Source organism: Rana temporaria, chromosome 4 (assembly GCF_905171775.1).
Source record: "Rana temporaria chromosome 4, aRanTem1.1, whole genome shotgun sequence".
In the NCBI taxonomy this organism is placed as follows: domain Eukaryota; kingdom Metazoa; phylum Chordata; class Amphibia; order Anura; family Ranidae; genus Rana; species Rana temporaria.
Genome location: NC_053492.1, coordinates 117,079,074 through 117,097,315, shown reverse-complemented (window position 1 = coordinate 117,097,315; position 18,242 = coordinate 117,079,074). Strand labels below are relative to the sequence as shown.

Genomic DNA, 18,242 nt, shown 5'->3' with positions numbered 1-18,242 from the left:
AAAAAACATCTTATTATGGGACATTGTCGTTTCATGTGAAAAAAAGGTTTGTTAGGCAGAGTGGGAAGTTTTCCCCATTCTAAACAGTCTAGATGGTATAAGATCTGCTATAGCCTTCTGCCATTGACTTTTAATTAGGTAAGACTTTAATTTTTAAAAGTTCAAAATGGACCAGAGGCTTTCCTTACTGCAATAATATATTCTGTACGATTATAACCTGTGTTATGCTTGATCCAGAAAGTAGTGAATCATGACAGAATGAGAGACACTGCACACCACTAGGTCAACAGGCAGAGAGGAATGTATGACTGTTTACAGGGTAGAGAGACATAATAGTTAACTGATTCCTTTTAAAAATGATTAAAAATAGATAAAAATCAATCAATCATATAATGTACCTACAGTTTCAGTTTCATTTTTTGCATGCTGTTTCCTGGTTCTGTGATGTACAGAGACTCAGAGCCAATACAGGGCAGTGATGGTTTGGAAAACGAAACTGATTGGTGTTGAGGAGTTTTAGACACACAGTAATCACACCTCCTTGATTAGTGACCACAGAGAGAAATCTCCCATGACTTTTTTAATCAGGAAACAGATGACCAGGAAGTGTTCAGAACAGAGAAGGATTACAGAAACATCAGAGCAAAAACGAACAATGAGGACATGAAACCAGGACTGCAGTAAGGTAAAGGAAGCTATTTAGCTTAAAAAAAATAAAAAATTCCTTTAGTGACCCTTTAAGAGGCACTATAAATGGTTATAAGGTATCGTAACTTTTTTTTTTCTTTTCAAATAATTTATTTCAGTGTGCATTACTTCTTTTAATTACTCTTTAAACATATAGTTTTTAGATTATAAAGTTTATTCTACTAGGGCACATCTTAGAACCCACTTGAGAACAAACATGGGTATTTTTTGAGGGCTTATTATCCCACTTACAATACTGACCTAAATTTATAGAAAGAACTTTTGTGGGTTAGTGTTTAAAATATTAATAACATGAATTATTAGATTATGTTTTGAATTTTCAGAATTATTGGAAAGTGTGGTATGGAACAAAAAAATGGACACTAGTAACTCTTTACACAATTTTGTCCAGCCGATTCTCATTACTCAAAACATCCCCTGTTAGAAATGAAAGGGACATTTTTTACATTACTCACATGGACTTCCGGGTGTAATTTTATGAGGAAACGTCGTCTTTTGAAGCTTAACTTCCGTATTTTTGACCAGTTAAATGTATTAATTTTTGTGTTACCCTGCAAGTTAAAACAAAAAAAAAGTAATGAGTATAAAAGTGAAATACACTAGGCTTTAGTATTTTAATCCACATGGTACTGGATGCAGTCAAAGCAGACACCACTGCAGTTTTTTTTTTTTTTTAGGCAAGTACTTAATATATAAACAAAGATAATCTTTAAACATTTTTGTATATGAATCTCAAATATTACCTGAAAAACCAGTACACCCATATGAGAAACTGACAAATTAATTTTGGCACCTTCCCGGTCAGATGCAAGGTGGAAGCGGGTTCCATACAGGTCGAGTCTTCTAGCGATCTCCAGAATCTGGAAATCAGCATCAGCTGGAGACATGCCACTGCAAGAGGAAATGATAGCAACACACGTGTCATTAGAACAGAATACTTACTACATGCTTACATAATTTAACAAAAAGTAAACAAAAACAAATGCCAAATAATCATAAAAGTCGGTTCACACTGCAGCGGCACGACTTCGGGGGCGACTCAGCAAGTGGTCCCGAGGACGACTTCAGAGGTGATTTGCAAAACGACTTCTGTATAGAAGTCAATGCAGGTCGCCCTGAGCCGCCCCCAAAGTCGTACAGGAACCTTTTTCTAAGTCGGAGCGACTTGCGTCGTTCCTCTTAGAACGGTTCCATTGCATTCAATGGGACGTGACTCGTCAGGCGGCTGAGCCCGCCTGACATGTCGCCCCAGTGTGAACCGGGTCTAAGGCTTCACTGTTGTATACAGATATTAACATGATCATATATAAAAATGGCACAATATGACTCACATGTGCTCGTGGTGGTACTGCGATATGCGCTCTTCCAGACTGTGCTGTCTCTGTACATAGTGAGTGTTTTTCAGATTCTCCAAATCCACTTTCTGATCGTAATCCCCAACTTCAGCTTTAACAGACATGAATATATAGATAAGAACATGGAATGAAAATCTGAAGTAAAATGAGCAAACAATAGTGTGATAGCATAGAAGGTTATCTGTGTAACATCTTTAGGTTTAAAGCACCTGAACTAAGTGTATTAAACTAACTGTATTAAACATTAATTATGACATCTTGGCAACATTTATATTTCACTAAACACCCAAGAGCCCATTTCACACAGGTCCGACTTGGGATCCAACGTCAGGTCGCCCCTAGTCGCGCTACATGAAGAAATGAATGCAAGTGAATGAAGCCGTCTTAATACACACTACTGCAGTCGCTCAGACTTGGGAAAAAAAGGTTCCTGTACTACTTCAATCCGACTTGTAGGTGAAAGTCGCCTCCATGTTCACAGTGAGGCAACTTTACAGGAAGTCGCCCCAGTGTGAACCTGTTCTAAGGCAAGCCCCTCCCTTCCACAGGGGAACTCCACACCAAATTTTAAATAAAAAAACAGCATGGGTTCCCCCTCCAAGAGCATACCAGGCCCTTAGGTCTGTCTTCTTCCAGTGCTTTTACCAGCGGGGGCCCGGTCTTCGGTTTCGCCTTCTTCCCTCTTCTTCGATGTTGACTCGGCTGTGCGGTTGCGCAACGATTTATATTGGCCTTATATGACGTCACAGTCCCAGCATGCTCTGGGTGGTGACGACATAAGGGGGCGGGGTAATTATGTCGTCACCACCCGGTCAATATAAATTGTTGCGCACCGCACAGCCGACATTACAGCGGGAGGGAGCGTCTAGTCAACATCGAAGAAGAGAAGAGGGAAGAAGGCAACGCAGAAGACCGGGCCCCCGCTGGTAAAAGAGCTAGAAGACATTGGTAGTGCCCGGCAGAAGGGAGAAAGAACTGGAGAGCGGGAGAAGTTGGAAGACCCCCAAAGTCGGAAGAAGACCGCCCCGAAGAAGTCGGAAGAATAGAGAAGACCGGGCCCCGCTGGTAAAAGAGCTGAAAGAAGACATCGGTGGTGCCCGGCAGAAGGGAGAAGTCGAAAGACCCCCGAAGCCAGAAGAAGATTCCTGAAGTCGGAAGAAGACCCCCGGAGCTGCCTAATAAACTACTTTAAAAACCTGTCTAGTGTCTTTTTATCCTTGACACTTTTTACCCCCCAGGTGAATGGGTAGGGGTACGATGTACCCCATACTCATTCACATAGGGTGGGGGGCTGGGATCTTATTAAAGGGGGCTCCAAGATTCCGATAAGCCCCCCACCCGTAGACCCCGACAACCAAGGTTTTTGGGAAGAGGCCCTTGTCCCCATCAACATCGGCACAAGGTGCTTTGGGGGGGCCGCAGAGCGCCCCTCTGCCCCAAAGCACCCACCCCCCATGTTGAGGGCATGCTGCCCGGTATGGTTCAGGAGGGGGGCGCTCGTCCCAACCCCCTTTAATGGACGGTCTGCGTGCTCGGATAAGGGTCTGGTATGGATTTGGGGGGGGACCCCATGCCGTTTTTTCCGGCATAGGGGGTTCCCCTTGAAATCCATACCAGACCTAAGGGCCTGGTATGCTCTTGGAGGGGGAACCCATGCCGGGTTTTCATTAAAAGTTTGGCGTGAAAGTCCCCCTCCTAGAGGCGACTTCAAGTCGCGTTGCGATTCATACTCAAGTCGTGTTCAAGTTGCCTCCCAAAGTCACGCTGAAAGTCGGGTTGCCCCTGTGTGAATGGGCTCTTACTGAGGTTTCTTAAAGCGGAGTTCCAACTACAATCTCAATTATTTTTTTTTAGAACCTTTCACAAGCGTTTACAATGTTAAAATTATCCCCCGATGTCCGGTTTCATCTTTTTTTTTTTTTAAAACTGATGACTGTGCTCTAGCCGTTGTCATTTTGCTTGTGGGCATGTGAAGCCCACAAGCATTTAGTTACGGGATTTTGTGCCCTGTTCTTGCACATGCGCAGTAATGCGCCGTTAAATATACAGGTTGCCATAACAATGGGCATCGTCGAAAGTCCCCTCCCGTTTCTACAGCAACCTGGCCCTTTGCGCTGCCCACTGACCCCTGGGAAATTATGGCACACATCTCCCCGGAGCAGTAGCGAGTGGAGGCGCCAAAGGAAGTGACAAAAGGAGCCTTGGCGAGGAAGATTTTGAGGGACCGCATAGCAACAGCCATTTAAAGGGTTAAAAAAATAAATAAAAAATCTCCAAATGTTTATTTCATGCACATCGACATTTTTTTTGGGTGGAACTCGTTTAAAGGAGCTGCAGCACCCAACCCCCCCCCCCCCCACAAAAAAAAAAGAAAAGAAGAAACAGGGCAGCCACTAGACAGAACAGATATTAGCCCCCTTTCAGAACATATAATCCCAGGAGTGCATCTCCATAGGCATGAAACTTGAGTAAACAGTGTCCCAAGTCAGGCCACAGATTGAAGGAAAAAAAAATTGGATTACCCCTTTAACACACTCTGATAGTGGAATCCCTCCTGCGGACCTAGAATATTCTGACAGCAGGTAGAGTCCCCTGCAATCAGAATACATTAATACAATGCCTTCTACAGCCAGTGGCACTGACTGAGCGAAAAAAATAAAAAAAAATAAAAAACACACAACAGGCTGGTTGTACAGAAGTCGATCAAGAGACAACCCGCTGCCCATAGATGGGTCAAAATTCAACCAGGCTGAACTTCGATCCATCTATAGCTGGCTTAAGGGACTGGACACTTCAAAGGAACTCTGGAATTGCAATCAACCATTCTGCTGACCATTACTTAGCAGATAACCAATAATGAGGGATTTAAGCTGTAAATAACTGAATGCTTTAGCAGAAGATCTGGAACAGAACACAGTAGTATGTAAGGAGTTATCTGAATGTCTGTTGGCGGTAAACATCTAGAAGGGTTATAAGCCCTTCCCATTGAAGGTATTGGAACCACTTTGCCATGCTTAGAAACTCAGTGTATTTAGACCCATTAGGAGTACATGCAACGAACCCAGGGCTAACTGATGTCATAAAAGCCGTTTAGGCCTGATCAATACCAATAGCTATCCTAGTTGACCAGCAAAAAAGACCCAATTTTCAATTCAAAGCTTCAAAATCTATACAGAATTCATAAAATTAGGCATAATCAAGTTACACTTCTATTGATTAAATATTTGAACATGGAAGAAAATGATGATCAAGATCAATACATAACCTATACAAGAGGGAAAATAGCCACCCCCCCCCCCCCTGTGTGACCTGTCTGAGGCATATCATGTTTAGTACCTCTGAATGCCAATTGCATGCGGGTTACTGGGTCAGGACATGTGGTATACTCAAAATATTATTAAATTTGGAAAACTGTATCTGAGGGAGGGACAGCTGAATGATCATAAAGACTGACATCCCATCACTTTTCATTGGTAAGGTCATTTCTGTCAACACCCTCCTCAGGGACCAGAAAAGAGAGACTACATTAGCAGTCTTAAGCGCTCCCTTACCAGTAAACAAGGAACATTAGACCAAATTTATCAGAGCAACTGATCCATGTTGTCCATTGACTGGACTTTTCGAAACTCACAGAACCATGGCTTCAAGTATTTTCTTTCTAAGACCTCTTTCAAACAGAGGGCGTTTTGCAGGCGCTATAAGGTTAAAAAAAGCGCCTGCAAAGCTCCCTAAAAAAAAGATGCTCAATTCACTCCAGTGTGAAAGCCCGAGGCTAGTGGCCAAAAAGCACCGCTAAAAACCATCGACACTCGGGGCGGCACAGTGTGAAAGGACTCTTAAACTCTTTTTGTTTTTCTGTTGCATAATTGTCTTGTTTTCCTTTGTAATGCCCTTTTTCTGTTTGCACCGTTTTTGCCCGTTTTTTTTTTTATTAAACATCTCAAGATAATATGGTCTCCAATAAACTAAGCCAGAACTTACAGAATCCCTGTCTATTTCAAGGGCATTACTATATGGCAAATCTCTGGATATTCCTGTCTGTAGTGGCAGTGGGGCATCACAGACATTTATTAAAATTCATAATTGTTATTGTGAACATTTCATATTTACAATGAAATATCTGGTAGCAAATGATCTGGGGCCTAACAGGTTAATTGCATTGGTAACCAAACCCAGTGATGATCGCTCTCAGTCTGCGGTCTCACAAGCTGGGAAAAGTTTGTGCAAGTGAGGCCAAGAGTGTCATTGTCCTGTATCATCGATGGCATGGTATGGCCAGCTATTCATACCAAGTTGATGAAGGTGGCCAGGATCTGCCACTGTCACAGCCCTAGTACATTTCCAACACTAAAACTGCTGTTTTTTTTTTATTTTATTTTTAGACAGTTCACAGTAGCTTAAATTCATACATTTTCCAGACTTCTGGTACAGGTATACACCACAAACAATTGTTTGTTTCAGTCTAGCCAAGGTTTAAGTGCACATCATACATTTTAAGTTAATATCCTGCCTAACGGTAGCCATCAAGGTGTCTGCTATTATTTAAAAAAAAAAATGGCAGTTGGGCAGGGCTCCATAATGGAAGGTGAGGGGGGAAAAACTGAAGGGGTAGGTTTACTGCTGTCTTTGTGCCTGTTGAAGATTGTATGTTCAATTCCTGTCTGGAAGATACCATTGTCAGGACAGGAAGTGAGGGGAACTCTCCCAGGAAGGCCTCAGACAAAAACAAAAAACCTATAATATACTTCATACTTTAAATCTCGGTTTGATTTAGGACACCTTCCATGGAAATTCTCATCTCCTAAAACCCCTCAGTCTACAGCTATTTGGGGAACTGAAGTCCGACAACAAAAGTACTATTGTCTCCATAACATATAATAATAGTTGCAGACTGTGCAGATTTTTTGATGCAAGCATCATGTGTACCATGCTCAAATCTGAAAGAAACAAGCAGACTTAATTTTGTTTGATCTATGGAAGGTGGATGTGCTTACAATTCTAAGAACCATGTATTTTTTGATGATAACAATGTTTGCTTCTCTTAAGGCACAAAAGAAGACAAAGGCTTCTGGATCACATTCACTTTTTTCTGAAATGTATGCAGCCACTTGTATAAAACGTAGCAATGTGTTGTCCAGAGCAACAAATCAGATTTTCCTTATCTTGTCTGGAAATGCAGACAAGTTCATATGTGAAGCTTTTTGTGCCCTTTGATCACATTCAAGCTTTCTCCAGCATCATCAGCATGAATTTCACAAAGAGCTTGTACGGGTTTCCCTTATCGCCCAAGGGTGTATCCTATATTATAGTGAGAGTCCACACCTCACAGGTAAAATACTTACACTGCAAGAGCAGAGAAATAAGTAGAGCCGTAGTATTATCACTGCACACCAGCCTCTCTTCTGCAAGGTCCCTCTTGATCTGCATAGCAAAAAGGTACCTAAAGCAAACAGAATATAGGTGATTACACAGTCATGTAAAAGGACAGGAAAATATATTGCACATCAATTTTTCTAAGATCTAACCTTGTGTACTCCTCCTGCAGCTGACCAGGGTCAGGGGGAAAAAACTTCACAGCCAGACGCATTTTGGCATTTTTCGGTTCTGTAAACACATAAAATTATTTGGTTTCATAGACGTTATAAAGAATCTGTGCACAAAAATCTACGTCTTGTGACAATGAAGCAGTGATGACCTTACAATATATCTCCACAGAAAGCACAATAGATTATGTATCATTATTTGGAAACATCTTAACCAAACTGAAATAAAAAAATGGGCTTGAATTAAAGTGGAATTCCAGGCTAGATCTAACCAAGTTTAAAACAGCTCTCACCCCCTCCTATTTATTCTAACTATCCTGTAGAAGGAAGATGCATATACTTGTCTATTCTAAGGTCACTCCAGTCCAGTCACATGATCAGCGGCCGGCTTCGGGGGAAACAAAGGACAGCCAACAACGAATTCCCCCTTGTAAAGGGCCGTACACATGGACAGAATATCAGCCAGTTCAATAGAAACCAGCTGACATTCAGACCGTGTGTACAGCAGCCGGTCCATCTTCTGTCGAAGGGGCATGACCAAAAAAAGTCTGCTGATCGGCATCCAATCAGCGCTGTCAGCCAATGGCTACTAATAAAGAAAACCCACCATTCTTTCTGCACCTGCTGACTGCTCTCGAGAATTAAAAATTCAGAAAACGTCATCTCTGATAGCAGTTAGGGATGGGAATAGGCTCTTCTTTGATTAATTCAGCTATGTGAGTGTAATTAAGAATGCTCCTAGTTATGGAGGGTTAGGGCCCAAGGGGTAGTGCCAGCTCGCCACTATATAACGTATTTACTTTAAATAACTTCAAGAGGCTTAGTTCATAATGGCAAAGGTAACTGAAAAGGGTCGGATGAAAACAGCTTGTGCCTCTGCATTAGAGAACCAGAAAAATTAATAAGCGCATGTATTGTTGCAGAAAAAACAAAAACATATGCATTTATTATTTTTTCTAGCAGGAGCCTGGAAAGCATTGCACCCGTGATCAAGGGTACAATGCCAGGCTTCTGCAGACCAGCCCTGCAGCTTTCTGCTCGTACCATCATACAGGTCATCTGTTTGACTGCTGCAGGGCTTTTGAATGACCTATGAGAGTCATCACCAGTGTCACTGCAGTTCATTGATACGGCAAATACGGGTGGAAATGTTTCATCTTCCAAAAGTTGAACTTATCCTTTAAAGTATATGTGAAGCCTTACCTTGTAAAACAACCCATTCAATTTAAAATAGAAATACATACAAAGCAAGACACACACACACACACACACACACACACACAACTAAATGGTCATCTGACTTCAGTTATCAGCTGTGTAAGGGACTCAGAGAGCTGGGGGTTTAGACTGCAGGGAGGCATGTTAGCAGGCGGCAGAGAAACAGCAGAACACTGATCTTTCCAGTGAAGAGCTGTACAGAGGTGTGTGACCACTGGAATACAAGTAGGATGTGCTGCCAGGTAGAATGCAAAGAAGAAAAAGGGACTACACTGGGACGGATGTGATTTAATGCATAGTGTTGTCAGTTTGAAATGTGAAAGCAGGGGGGACAGGCAGGAACACCAAGTATTTCACATAAAGGAAGCAATGCAAAAAGAACAGCATAACTTTTCAAACAAGTACATGGGAACACAGACACATATCAGAAAAATTAAATGTTGTGGTTACATGCTCACTGGCCTATTAAAGTCGTTTCAAAGGCAGGAGTTTTTTTATACATATACATTCTATGCATTAAGATAAAAAGCCTATGTGAAGCAGCCACCCCCCCCCCCCTCATACTTACCTGAGCCCCATCTCCATCCAGCGATGTTGCACGAGAGTCTTGGCTGTCTGGGACTCTCCCTCCTGATTGGTGGCTGACAAACAGCAGCGAGTGCCATTGGCTCCTCCTCAAAGTCAGTGGGCCAATAGAGAGAGAGAGAGAGAGAGAGAGAGAGAGAGAGAGAGAGAGAGAGAGAGAGAGAGAGAGAGAGAGAGAGAGAGAGAGAGAGAGAGAGAGAGAGAGAGAGAGAGAGAGAGAGAGAGAGAGAGAGAGAGAGAGAGAGAGAGAGAGAGAGAGAGGGGGGGGGGGGGGGCTAGCCGCGGCTCCATGTCTGAATGAACACACAGAGCATTGGCTTGGCTCAAGTGCAACATAGCAAGCTGCCAGGAGCACCAGCAAAGGGCCAGAGAAGAGGATCTGGGCTGCTCTGTGCAAAACCCCTTCACAGATCAGGTAAGTATGACATTGTTATTTTTTTTAAAAAAGGAGGAGAGTTTAATATCACTTTAAACTAACCCGACTGTTCATAAAAACAAAAATCAGAGCCAATGAATATAGCAACCAATTGTGACCCTTTATGCAGAACAAAATATACAGGATGAGTTCTAACATTGATCACAGGCTTTCTTTTTAAAGTACAGTGCATCCAGAGAGTATTCACAGCGCTTTACTTTTTCCACATGTTATGTTACAGCCTGTTATTCCAAAATTTATTAAATTCATTATTTTCCTCAAAAAATTCTACAAACAATACCCAATGACGAGAAAGAAGTTTGTTTGAAATCTTTGCAAATGAATAAAAAAAAATCCCATGTACATAAGTATTTACAGCCTGGGGCAGATCCACAAAGCGAGTACGCCGGCGTATCTACTGATACGCCGGCGTACTTTCAAATTTCCTGCGTCGTATCTTTGTTTTGAATCCTCAAAACATACGACAGCATCTGGGTTAGAACCGACAGGCGTACGTCTTCGGATCTAAGATGCAATTCTTCGGCGTCCGCTGGGTGGCGTTCCCGTCGTAATCCGCGTCGAGTATGCAAATTAGCTAATTCCCACGAACGTACGAGCGGCCGGCGCATTCTTTTACGTCGTCTCTAGTCGGCTTTTTCCGGCGTATAGTTAAAGCTGCCGTTTGGTGGCGTACTCAATGTCAAGTATGGCCGTCGTTCCCGCGTATAATTTTAAATTTTTTTTTTAGTTTGCGTAAGTCGTCCGTGAATCGGCTGGACGTAATTTACGTCCACGTCAAAACAATGACGTCCTTGCGACGTCATTTAGCGCAATGCACGGCGGGAAATTTAGGGACGGCGCATGCGCAGTTCGTTCAGTGCTGGAACGCGCTTCATTTAAATGAAACACGCCCCCATACTTGCCGATTTGAATTAGCCGCGGTTACGCCGCGAGAGATACACTGCGCCGCCGTAACTTACGGCGCAAATTCTTTCAGGATTCAAACCAAAAAAAGTAAGTTACGGCGGCGTAGCGTATCTCAGATACGCTGCGTCAGGGCAGATCTTTGTGGATCTGCCCCCCTATGCTCAATACTTTGTTGAAGAACTTTTGGCACCAATTACAGCCTCAAGTCTTTGAGTCCAGAGTGCTCTGGAGCAGGTTTTAATCAAGGATGTCTCTGTACATTGCTTCATCTTTATCTCGATCCTGACTAGTCTCCCAGTTCCTGATTGCTAAAAAAACATCCCCACAGCATGATGCTGCCACCACCATGCCTCACTTGTAGGGATGGTATTGGCCAGGTGATGAGCAGTGCCTGGTTTCCTCCAGAAATGACGATTGCCATTCAGGCAAAAGAGTTCAATCTTTGATTCATCAGACCAGAGGATTTTGTTGTTCATGGTCTGAGAGTCCTTTCTTTTGGCAAACTCCAGGTTGAGCTGACATGTGCTTTTTATTGGCTTCTGTCTGGCCACTCCACCATATAGGCCTGATCGGTTGAGAGCTTCAAAAGATGGTTGCTCTTCTAGAAGGTTCTCCTCTCTCCACAGAGAAATGCTGGAGCTCAGGTCAGAGTGACCATTGGGTTCTTGGTCACCTCCCTAAGGCCCTTCTCCCCCGATCACTCAGATTGGCTGGGCGGCCTGGTCTGGGAAGAGTCCTGATGGTTCCAAACTTCTTCTATTCAAGGATGATGGAGGCCACTGTGCTCATTGGGACCTTCAATGCTACAGAAATGTCTCTGTACCCTTCCCCAGATCTGTGCCCCGATACTCAGAGGTCTACAGGCAATTCCTTGGACTTCATGGCTTGATTTATGCAACAAATCTGATATGCACCATTAACTGTGGGACCTTATTGTTATACCTGAAGGGTTCCACATGTATTGGCACTTTAAGGCCGGCTCCACTCAGCAGTGATGACAAGGCTCAAGGGGCATAGTAGCCAGGGCAGGACTTAGGGTGGTGGGGGCCCCTGGGCTTGAGTGTTGAAGGGGCCCCCTGGAGCCGAGAATTGGGGGGGATCGAAGTTGTTGAGCGGGGGGGGGGGCGAATTGAAGTTGTTGAGCGGGGGGGAGCGCATTAAAGTTGTTGAGCGGGGGGGGGATTTTGCAGTTGTTGAGGGGGGGAGTGCCTCTCACCTGTGCCAACAGCCGGGGCCACAGACTGTCATTAGCCCGGCTCTCGGCTTTCTTCCCTTCAGCAGCCACAGTCCTCCACACACCACTCCGGTTCCTCCTGCTTCCGTGCTGCCTCCTCTTGCAGTGCGGGAAAATTAACCCTTTTGCGGGACTGCGGGAAGAAGCTGTCTGTGCAGGAAAGTCCCACAGAATCCGTGCGTGTTGGGAGGTATGCGCAGGGCCGCCATCAGGAATTTTGGGGCCCCTTGCACAGCTTAAGGCATGGGCCCCCTGAAGCAGAGAACCTAGGGGGGGTGGGGGTGCTGCCGCCTGAAATTGAGAAGCGTGGGGGCTGCCGCAAATTGAGAAGCTGGGGGGCCTTTACAAAAAAAAGAAGAAATAAAGAAGAAAACAAATATATATAAATATATGTAGCCATCCGGGGCCCTGGGGACCTCTGGGCCTTTTAATAAAAAGAAAAAATAAACCTCTGGGCCCTTTAATAATAATAAAAAAAAAATACATTTATAAAAAATACATAAAAAAAGGGAGGTTGCCAAACCCGGGGGCCCTGGGGACCTCTGGGCCCCTGGGAACCTCTGGGCCTTTTAATAAAAAATAAAAAAATAAACAAAAATAAAAAAATAAACATTTATAAAAAAAATAAAAAAGGGGGGGTTGCCACATGGGGCCCTGGGGACCTCTGAGCCCTTTAATAAAAAAAAATATATATATATATAAAAAAAAATGTAATTTTTTTTATAAAAAAATAAAAAAGGTGGGTTGCCATCCGGGCGCCCTGGAGACCCCTGGGCCCTTTAATAATAATAATAATAAAATATATATATATATATATATATATATATATATATACACATATATATATATTATATATATAAAAATAAAAAATATATAAAAATTTTTTTTTTTTACAAAAAATAAATAAAAAAAAGGGGGGTTGCCATCCGGGGCCCTGGAGACCCCTGGGCCCTTTAATAATAATAATAAAAAAAAAAAAATATATATATATATATATATATATATATATATATATATATATATATATATATATATATATATATATTATATAAATAAAAAATATATAAAAAAAAACATTTTTTTTACAAAAAATAAATAAAAAAAAGGGGGGTTGCCGTCCGGGGCCCTGGGGACCTCCGGACCCCTAAAAAAAAAAAAAAAAAAAAAAAAAAAATTTTTTTTTTTTTTTTTTTTTTAAAGGGGGCCCCCTATTGGGTGGGGCCCCTGGGCTTGAGCCCAGTCAAGGCCAATGGTAAGTCCGGCCCTGATAGTAGCCATCTAAGAGAGAGCACATATAAAGGAGCCGATAAGATGTACTGTCCTGAGATGCATGTTGCAGTGTACAGATGACCTGAAATAAACATCCATTGTACCAGACCAGAGTCTTGTGTCTCTCACAACACAGAGGATATAACATTTATATAGACAGGTGTGTGCCTTTCCAAATCACGTCCAATTAACTGAATTTACCACAAGTGGATGCCAATCAAGTTGGAGAAACATCTCAAGGATGATCAGTGGATACAGAATGCACCTGAGCTCAATTTTGAGTGTCATGGCAAAGGCTGTGAATACTTATGTACATGTGATTTTTTTTTCATTCTTTATTTTTAATAATTTTTCAAAGATTTCAAAACAAACTTCTTTCACTTTGTCATTATGGGGTATTGTTTGTAGAATTTTGTGGAAAATAATGAATTTAATCCATTTTGGATTAAGGCCCCTTTCACACTGGGGCGGGAGGTTCGCTGACGGTATAGCGGCACTATACCGTCAGAATTGCCGCGGTATTCGGCCGCTAACAGTGCAGTTGTAACCATCGCTAGCGGCGAAAAAAGGGTTAATACTGCCAGCAATGTGCCTCTTGCAGAGGCGCATTGCCGGTGGTATAGCCACCGTGTCCCATTGTTTTCAATGGGAAGGAGCGGTTGAGATGCAGCTAGCAGGACTTTTGGAGCGGTCCTGCTAGCGCACCACCTCAGGACTTTCACACTAAGACTACAGGGCAGGAGTTTTTCAGGCGGTATTTAGGCGCTATTTTTAGCGCTAAACAGCCTGAAAAACTCCTCAGTGTGAAAGGGGCCTAAGGCTGTAACACACACACACACACACACAAACACACACACACCCCTAGGCTTTAATTTAACTATTTTCAAACACTTTTTTTTTTATATTAAGAGTTGGAAAGTAAAATTTTGTAACACAATCCTTCCCCATCAATCACGTACAGCTATATTGGCATTACAAAGGTTTATGAAAGTTGTGACAAATCAACCCACCCATCAAACAAAACAATAACAATACTTACTGCGCAGCTGCTTGCATACAAATTTTAGAGGCTCCAACCACACCTAAAATAGAAAAGCATTGGAGAGTTTGCTTTTTATGGGCATTGACAGAGCTATATTGTAATAATTAAAAACAGAATATCATGGGTGGATGTTCTTATGCAGAGTCTCTCACTTGCTACTACTAATTATGTAAAACACATACCAAACTTCAGCACAAAAATGACAATTCATGGACACAATTTTAAAAAAAAATGTTTTAAGTAGAAAGGTTTTAAAGCCCTACTCCCCCATTTAACCCAACGTTTTATAATCACTTTAGGTCAAGAAACAAAAAAAAAAAAAAAAGGCATGATGAGCTAGTATGCATCAAGAAATACTTACCTTAGAAAGATGCCCTGCAGTACCGCCCACACTCCGCTCCCTCGGCCGACATCTTTCACTGGAGTTACTTCTGGGTTCTCAGGCACTGGCGCTGTGAATGGCCAGAGCCGCGATGGCGTCGGCAGCGGTGCATATAGTGACCATCTCCTAAACTGTGCAAGTTTAGGACATATTTACAGTACCTACGGGTAAGCCTTATTATAGGCTTGCCTGTAGGTACAAGTGGTGTAACAGAGTTTACAACCACTTTAAAAGATAAAAAAATAAAAAGAACACTAGCTAAATGTCCTATTTACTTATCTAAGGCCATGATCATGTGACATCACAGGCATTCTTTTATTTATTTTTTCTATTTACTCCATGGAAGGTATTCTGTAAGGTATGGAATAGTAAAACAAGTTGGAGCATAATACCCTAAAACTGTTCTGCCACAAGAACTGGGGCAATGGCATCCTGATCCAGTAGACCCAAGGAAGATTTGATGGAGATCTGCCAAGCTGTGAGGTGGCACAGTACGTTTGGAGGTGAAGACTGAGAAGGCGGCAGGAAAGGAAATTTAGGTTTTCAACCCTGGGAGATTACATCTCCAAAGCTTGGATGCAGGAGGCAATTTGTCCAAGCGTCTGCAAAGGTTAATAAACGTCTCCCTACCTTGGAAAGTGCAAGCACACCTTCACATCGAAGAGACCTTCTTTGATGTTTTGGAAGACTGAGTGCTGGACCTTGCAGATGGACTGGGAACTAGGCTGTAAGAAGTTTACCCACACATACAATGTATGTTGCCAAACGCTATAGTGCTGCATGGAAATTTGGTCTAATGTGCATGGGCGGGTAAATACACAGATGCAGAGAAGTACAAAAGTTTCACAAGTACAGGGGCTTAAAGCCACTCACTTCCATGCCTGGCTGCATTGCCCTACCTGCGGGCATTTTAAATCATTCTTCACATACAAAAATGCCAGCCAGCTACAATTGCTATTGTAGCAAAATATCACATATGTTCCCTCAGTATTTAAACAGAGGAAATCTTAATCCAGCATAATCCTGCTAGGTACTTGCAACAGTGAGTTGCAGAGATGGGTAAAGGAAAATTTCCTCAGCCCCAGATGGATAACGCCATAGGGACTCCCCAGACATGCTGGTCTGATCTCCAAGGAGGAGTACTGAGTAAACTCCAGGTCTGCTGCAGAGAGAACACTGTAGACCATAAACTGGGAACCTTGGACAACCTGAGAGTTTTCCAGGATATTCATATCAAGCTTGAATCTACCAGTAGCTGTAGATGATACATTTTGAGCTGTCTAAAGCTGGATACACACTATACAATTTTCTTTAGATTTTTTCCTTTTGGGTTACCAAAACCATATAACATGAGGTCAAACCTAAACACTTTCAATTTGTATGCAAATCAGGTAGGCCCTTGCAATACATGGGTAAAGGTAAATCTAAAGGAAATCAAAAAAACAAAAGTTGTATAGTGTGTATCCAGCTATAGAAAGAAGACCAATTTAGAAAACACGAAAAATCAGCGTTTGCTGACTAACTTAAAATATGTGGAAAAATTCCACCAGCAACACTTACAAATCAACACCGCTGGAAACAAAGAACAGTAGAGCTGAAGAAAGCATGTCTACTCTCTTAAAGTGGAGGTTCACCCTATAAAAAAAATTCTAACATTATATCCAGCCCAGTTCTGCAAATAAAATGACACTTACCTTTTTTTTTTTTTTTTCCCCTGTAGATATCGTTTAGCCATAGAATTCACCGCGGCTTCTGGGTAGGGAATCCCGCGGGAGTGGGCGTTCCTATTGACATGCCAATTGATTGACATGCTAAACGACAGCGCACACAGCGCACACAGCGCATCACAATTTCCCAAAGTAAGCTTGGGTCGGCTCGGTTCTATTCGGCGCCTGCGCACCAGCGCCGAGCCGAACTTCGTTCGGGAAGTCATGACGCGCTGTGTGCGCCGTCGTTTAGCATGCCAATTGATTGGCATGTCAATAGGAACGCCCACTCCCGCTGGATTCCCTACCCGGAAGCCGCAGTGAATTCTATGGCTAAACGATATCTACAGGAAAAAAAAAAAGAAGGTCAGTGTCATTTTATTTGCAGAACTGGGCTGGATATAATGTTAGACATTTTTTATAGGGTGAACCTCCACTTTAAGTACACTAGCAAAAAAACTGAGGAAATCTGGCAGTGGGTGAGGGCATCCCAAGCTGGCTAACACTTTTGTTATTGTTAATAGTGCCAAATTATTCTGTAGGCAGCAGTATAACTTGACAGTCCCTCAATGGATGAGCAAGAAAACAGAGAACCTTATCAACAGCTGAAGGAAAGTAAAAATGGTAGCTCACATCTCAACAGAACAATATGTCAACTTTCAATATATTTTAGCATAGGTATATATTAGAATCATAAGCCTTTGGTTGCAGTTGCAGGCTAGATACAATTTCTTCCACAGGAACAGAAATCCAAACACATACTGACACATGGAAAATATTGACATAATTTCATTCCTACCATACGCTACACTTATAACTGGTTGGAGATTAACACCACAGACCATACTGGAAAAGTATGTGCTGCCCAGAATGGAAAAAAAAAATATGGCAGTCAGCTGAATTATAACTTTTTCAAAAAGAATTTCCACATCAGATAAACCAAATGCTCAGATACTAAATTATATTTTTTATCCACCCAACATTTAACCAATTAAACATGTCACATGAGCTGCGTTACTCTGGATTTAGGAACATTGTGCTTAGAACTGTAGCGCCAACAAAAAGCTTAGCAACTGAGTGGAGCAAAATGATCCGCATGAGGATATACTGTATAGGTTACTGCCAAAAGACAAAATGTTTGCCAATTGTACATGTACTAGGGTTTTATGATGCACTCCAGCAAAAAGAACGTAGAGGTGGCTGAGAGAAGTCCATGCAAATTAACCAATGCGTTGAAAAAATGTATATATAGGAGGTGGAACCCTTAGGCTGATGCACAATATGTCTATTGCATTTAGCTTGCTTGCCCAGAGGCGATTAAATTCGCATGTGCTGCGCTATATAAGTTTTCATTCATTCATTCATTCATTCATTCATACCTGCACTGCACTTCTGAGTTGCCATGCATTGACATCCAATTGTTTAATGCACTGTATTGATGTCCAGGTTTATGTTTACAGCAGGCACCAAAATACACCATTTTCTTTCCATAAAGTATATGTAAACATTTACCTTGTAAAACAACCCATTCGGTTTAAAAAAATAAAATGGGCAATATAATATATATATATATATATATATATATATATATATATATATATATATATATATATATATATATATATATATAAAAAAAAAAAGGAGGGGGGTTATAAAGTGATCAGCAGAACTCCGATTATTGGGAGGACAGCAGGCAGAGTTCTCAGCACAGCCAGAAAATCGACCACGCTGTGCTCTCATTCCGAGTGTGGTCAGTTTTTAATAGGAAAGCAAAGGGACTGGCAGGAATTTACACAAAAGAAGCAATACAAAGAGAACAGGATAATAATTTTTCCTACAGGTACTGTACATAGTACAG

The 18,242-nt window shown here is 42.1% G+C and overlaps 1 protein-coding gene across 1 annotated transcript in view; it reads right to left on the bottom strand.

Moving 5' to 3' along the window:
* FARP2 (FERM, ARH/RhoGEF and pleckstrin domain protein 2) overlaps window positions 1-18,242 on the bottom strand; it is a 172,075-nt gene that overhangs the window by 89,190 nt on the left and 64,643 nt on the right. The window contains exons 4-9 of the mRNA XM_040348878.1: window positions 14,294-14,336; window positions 7,589-7,667; window positions 7,406-7,503; window positions 2,040-2,154; window positions 1,452-1,599; window positions 1,164-1,259 (exon numbers count right to left, since the gene is read on the bottom strand). Coding sequence (XP_040204812.1) covers window positions 1,164-1,259; window positions 1,452-1,599; window positions 2,040-2,154; window positions 7,406-7,503; window positions 7,589-7,667; window positions 14,294-14,336 — 579 coding nt within the window. The remainder of the gene's footprint in view (window positions 1-1,163; window positions 1,260-1,451; window positions 1,600-2,039; window positions 2,155-7,405; window positions 7,504-7,588; window positions 7,668-14,293; window positions 14,337-18,242) is intronic.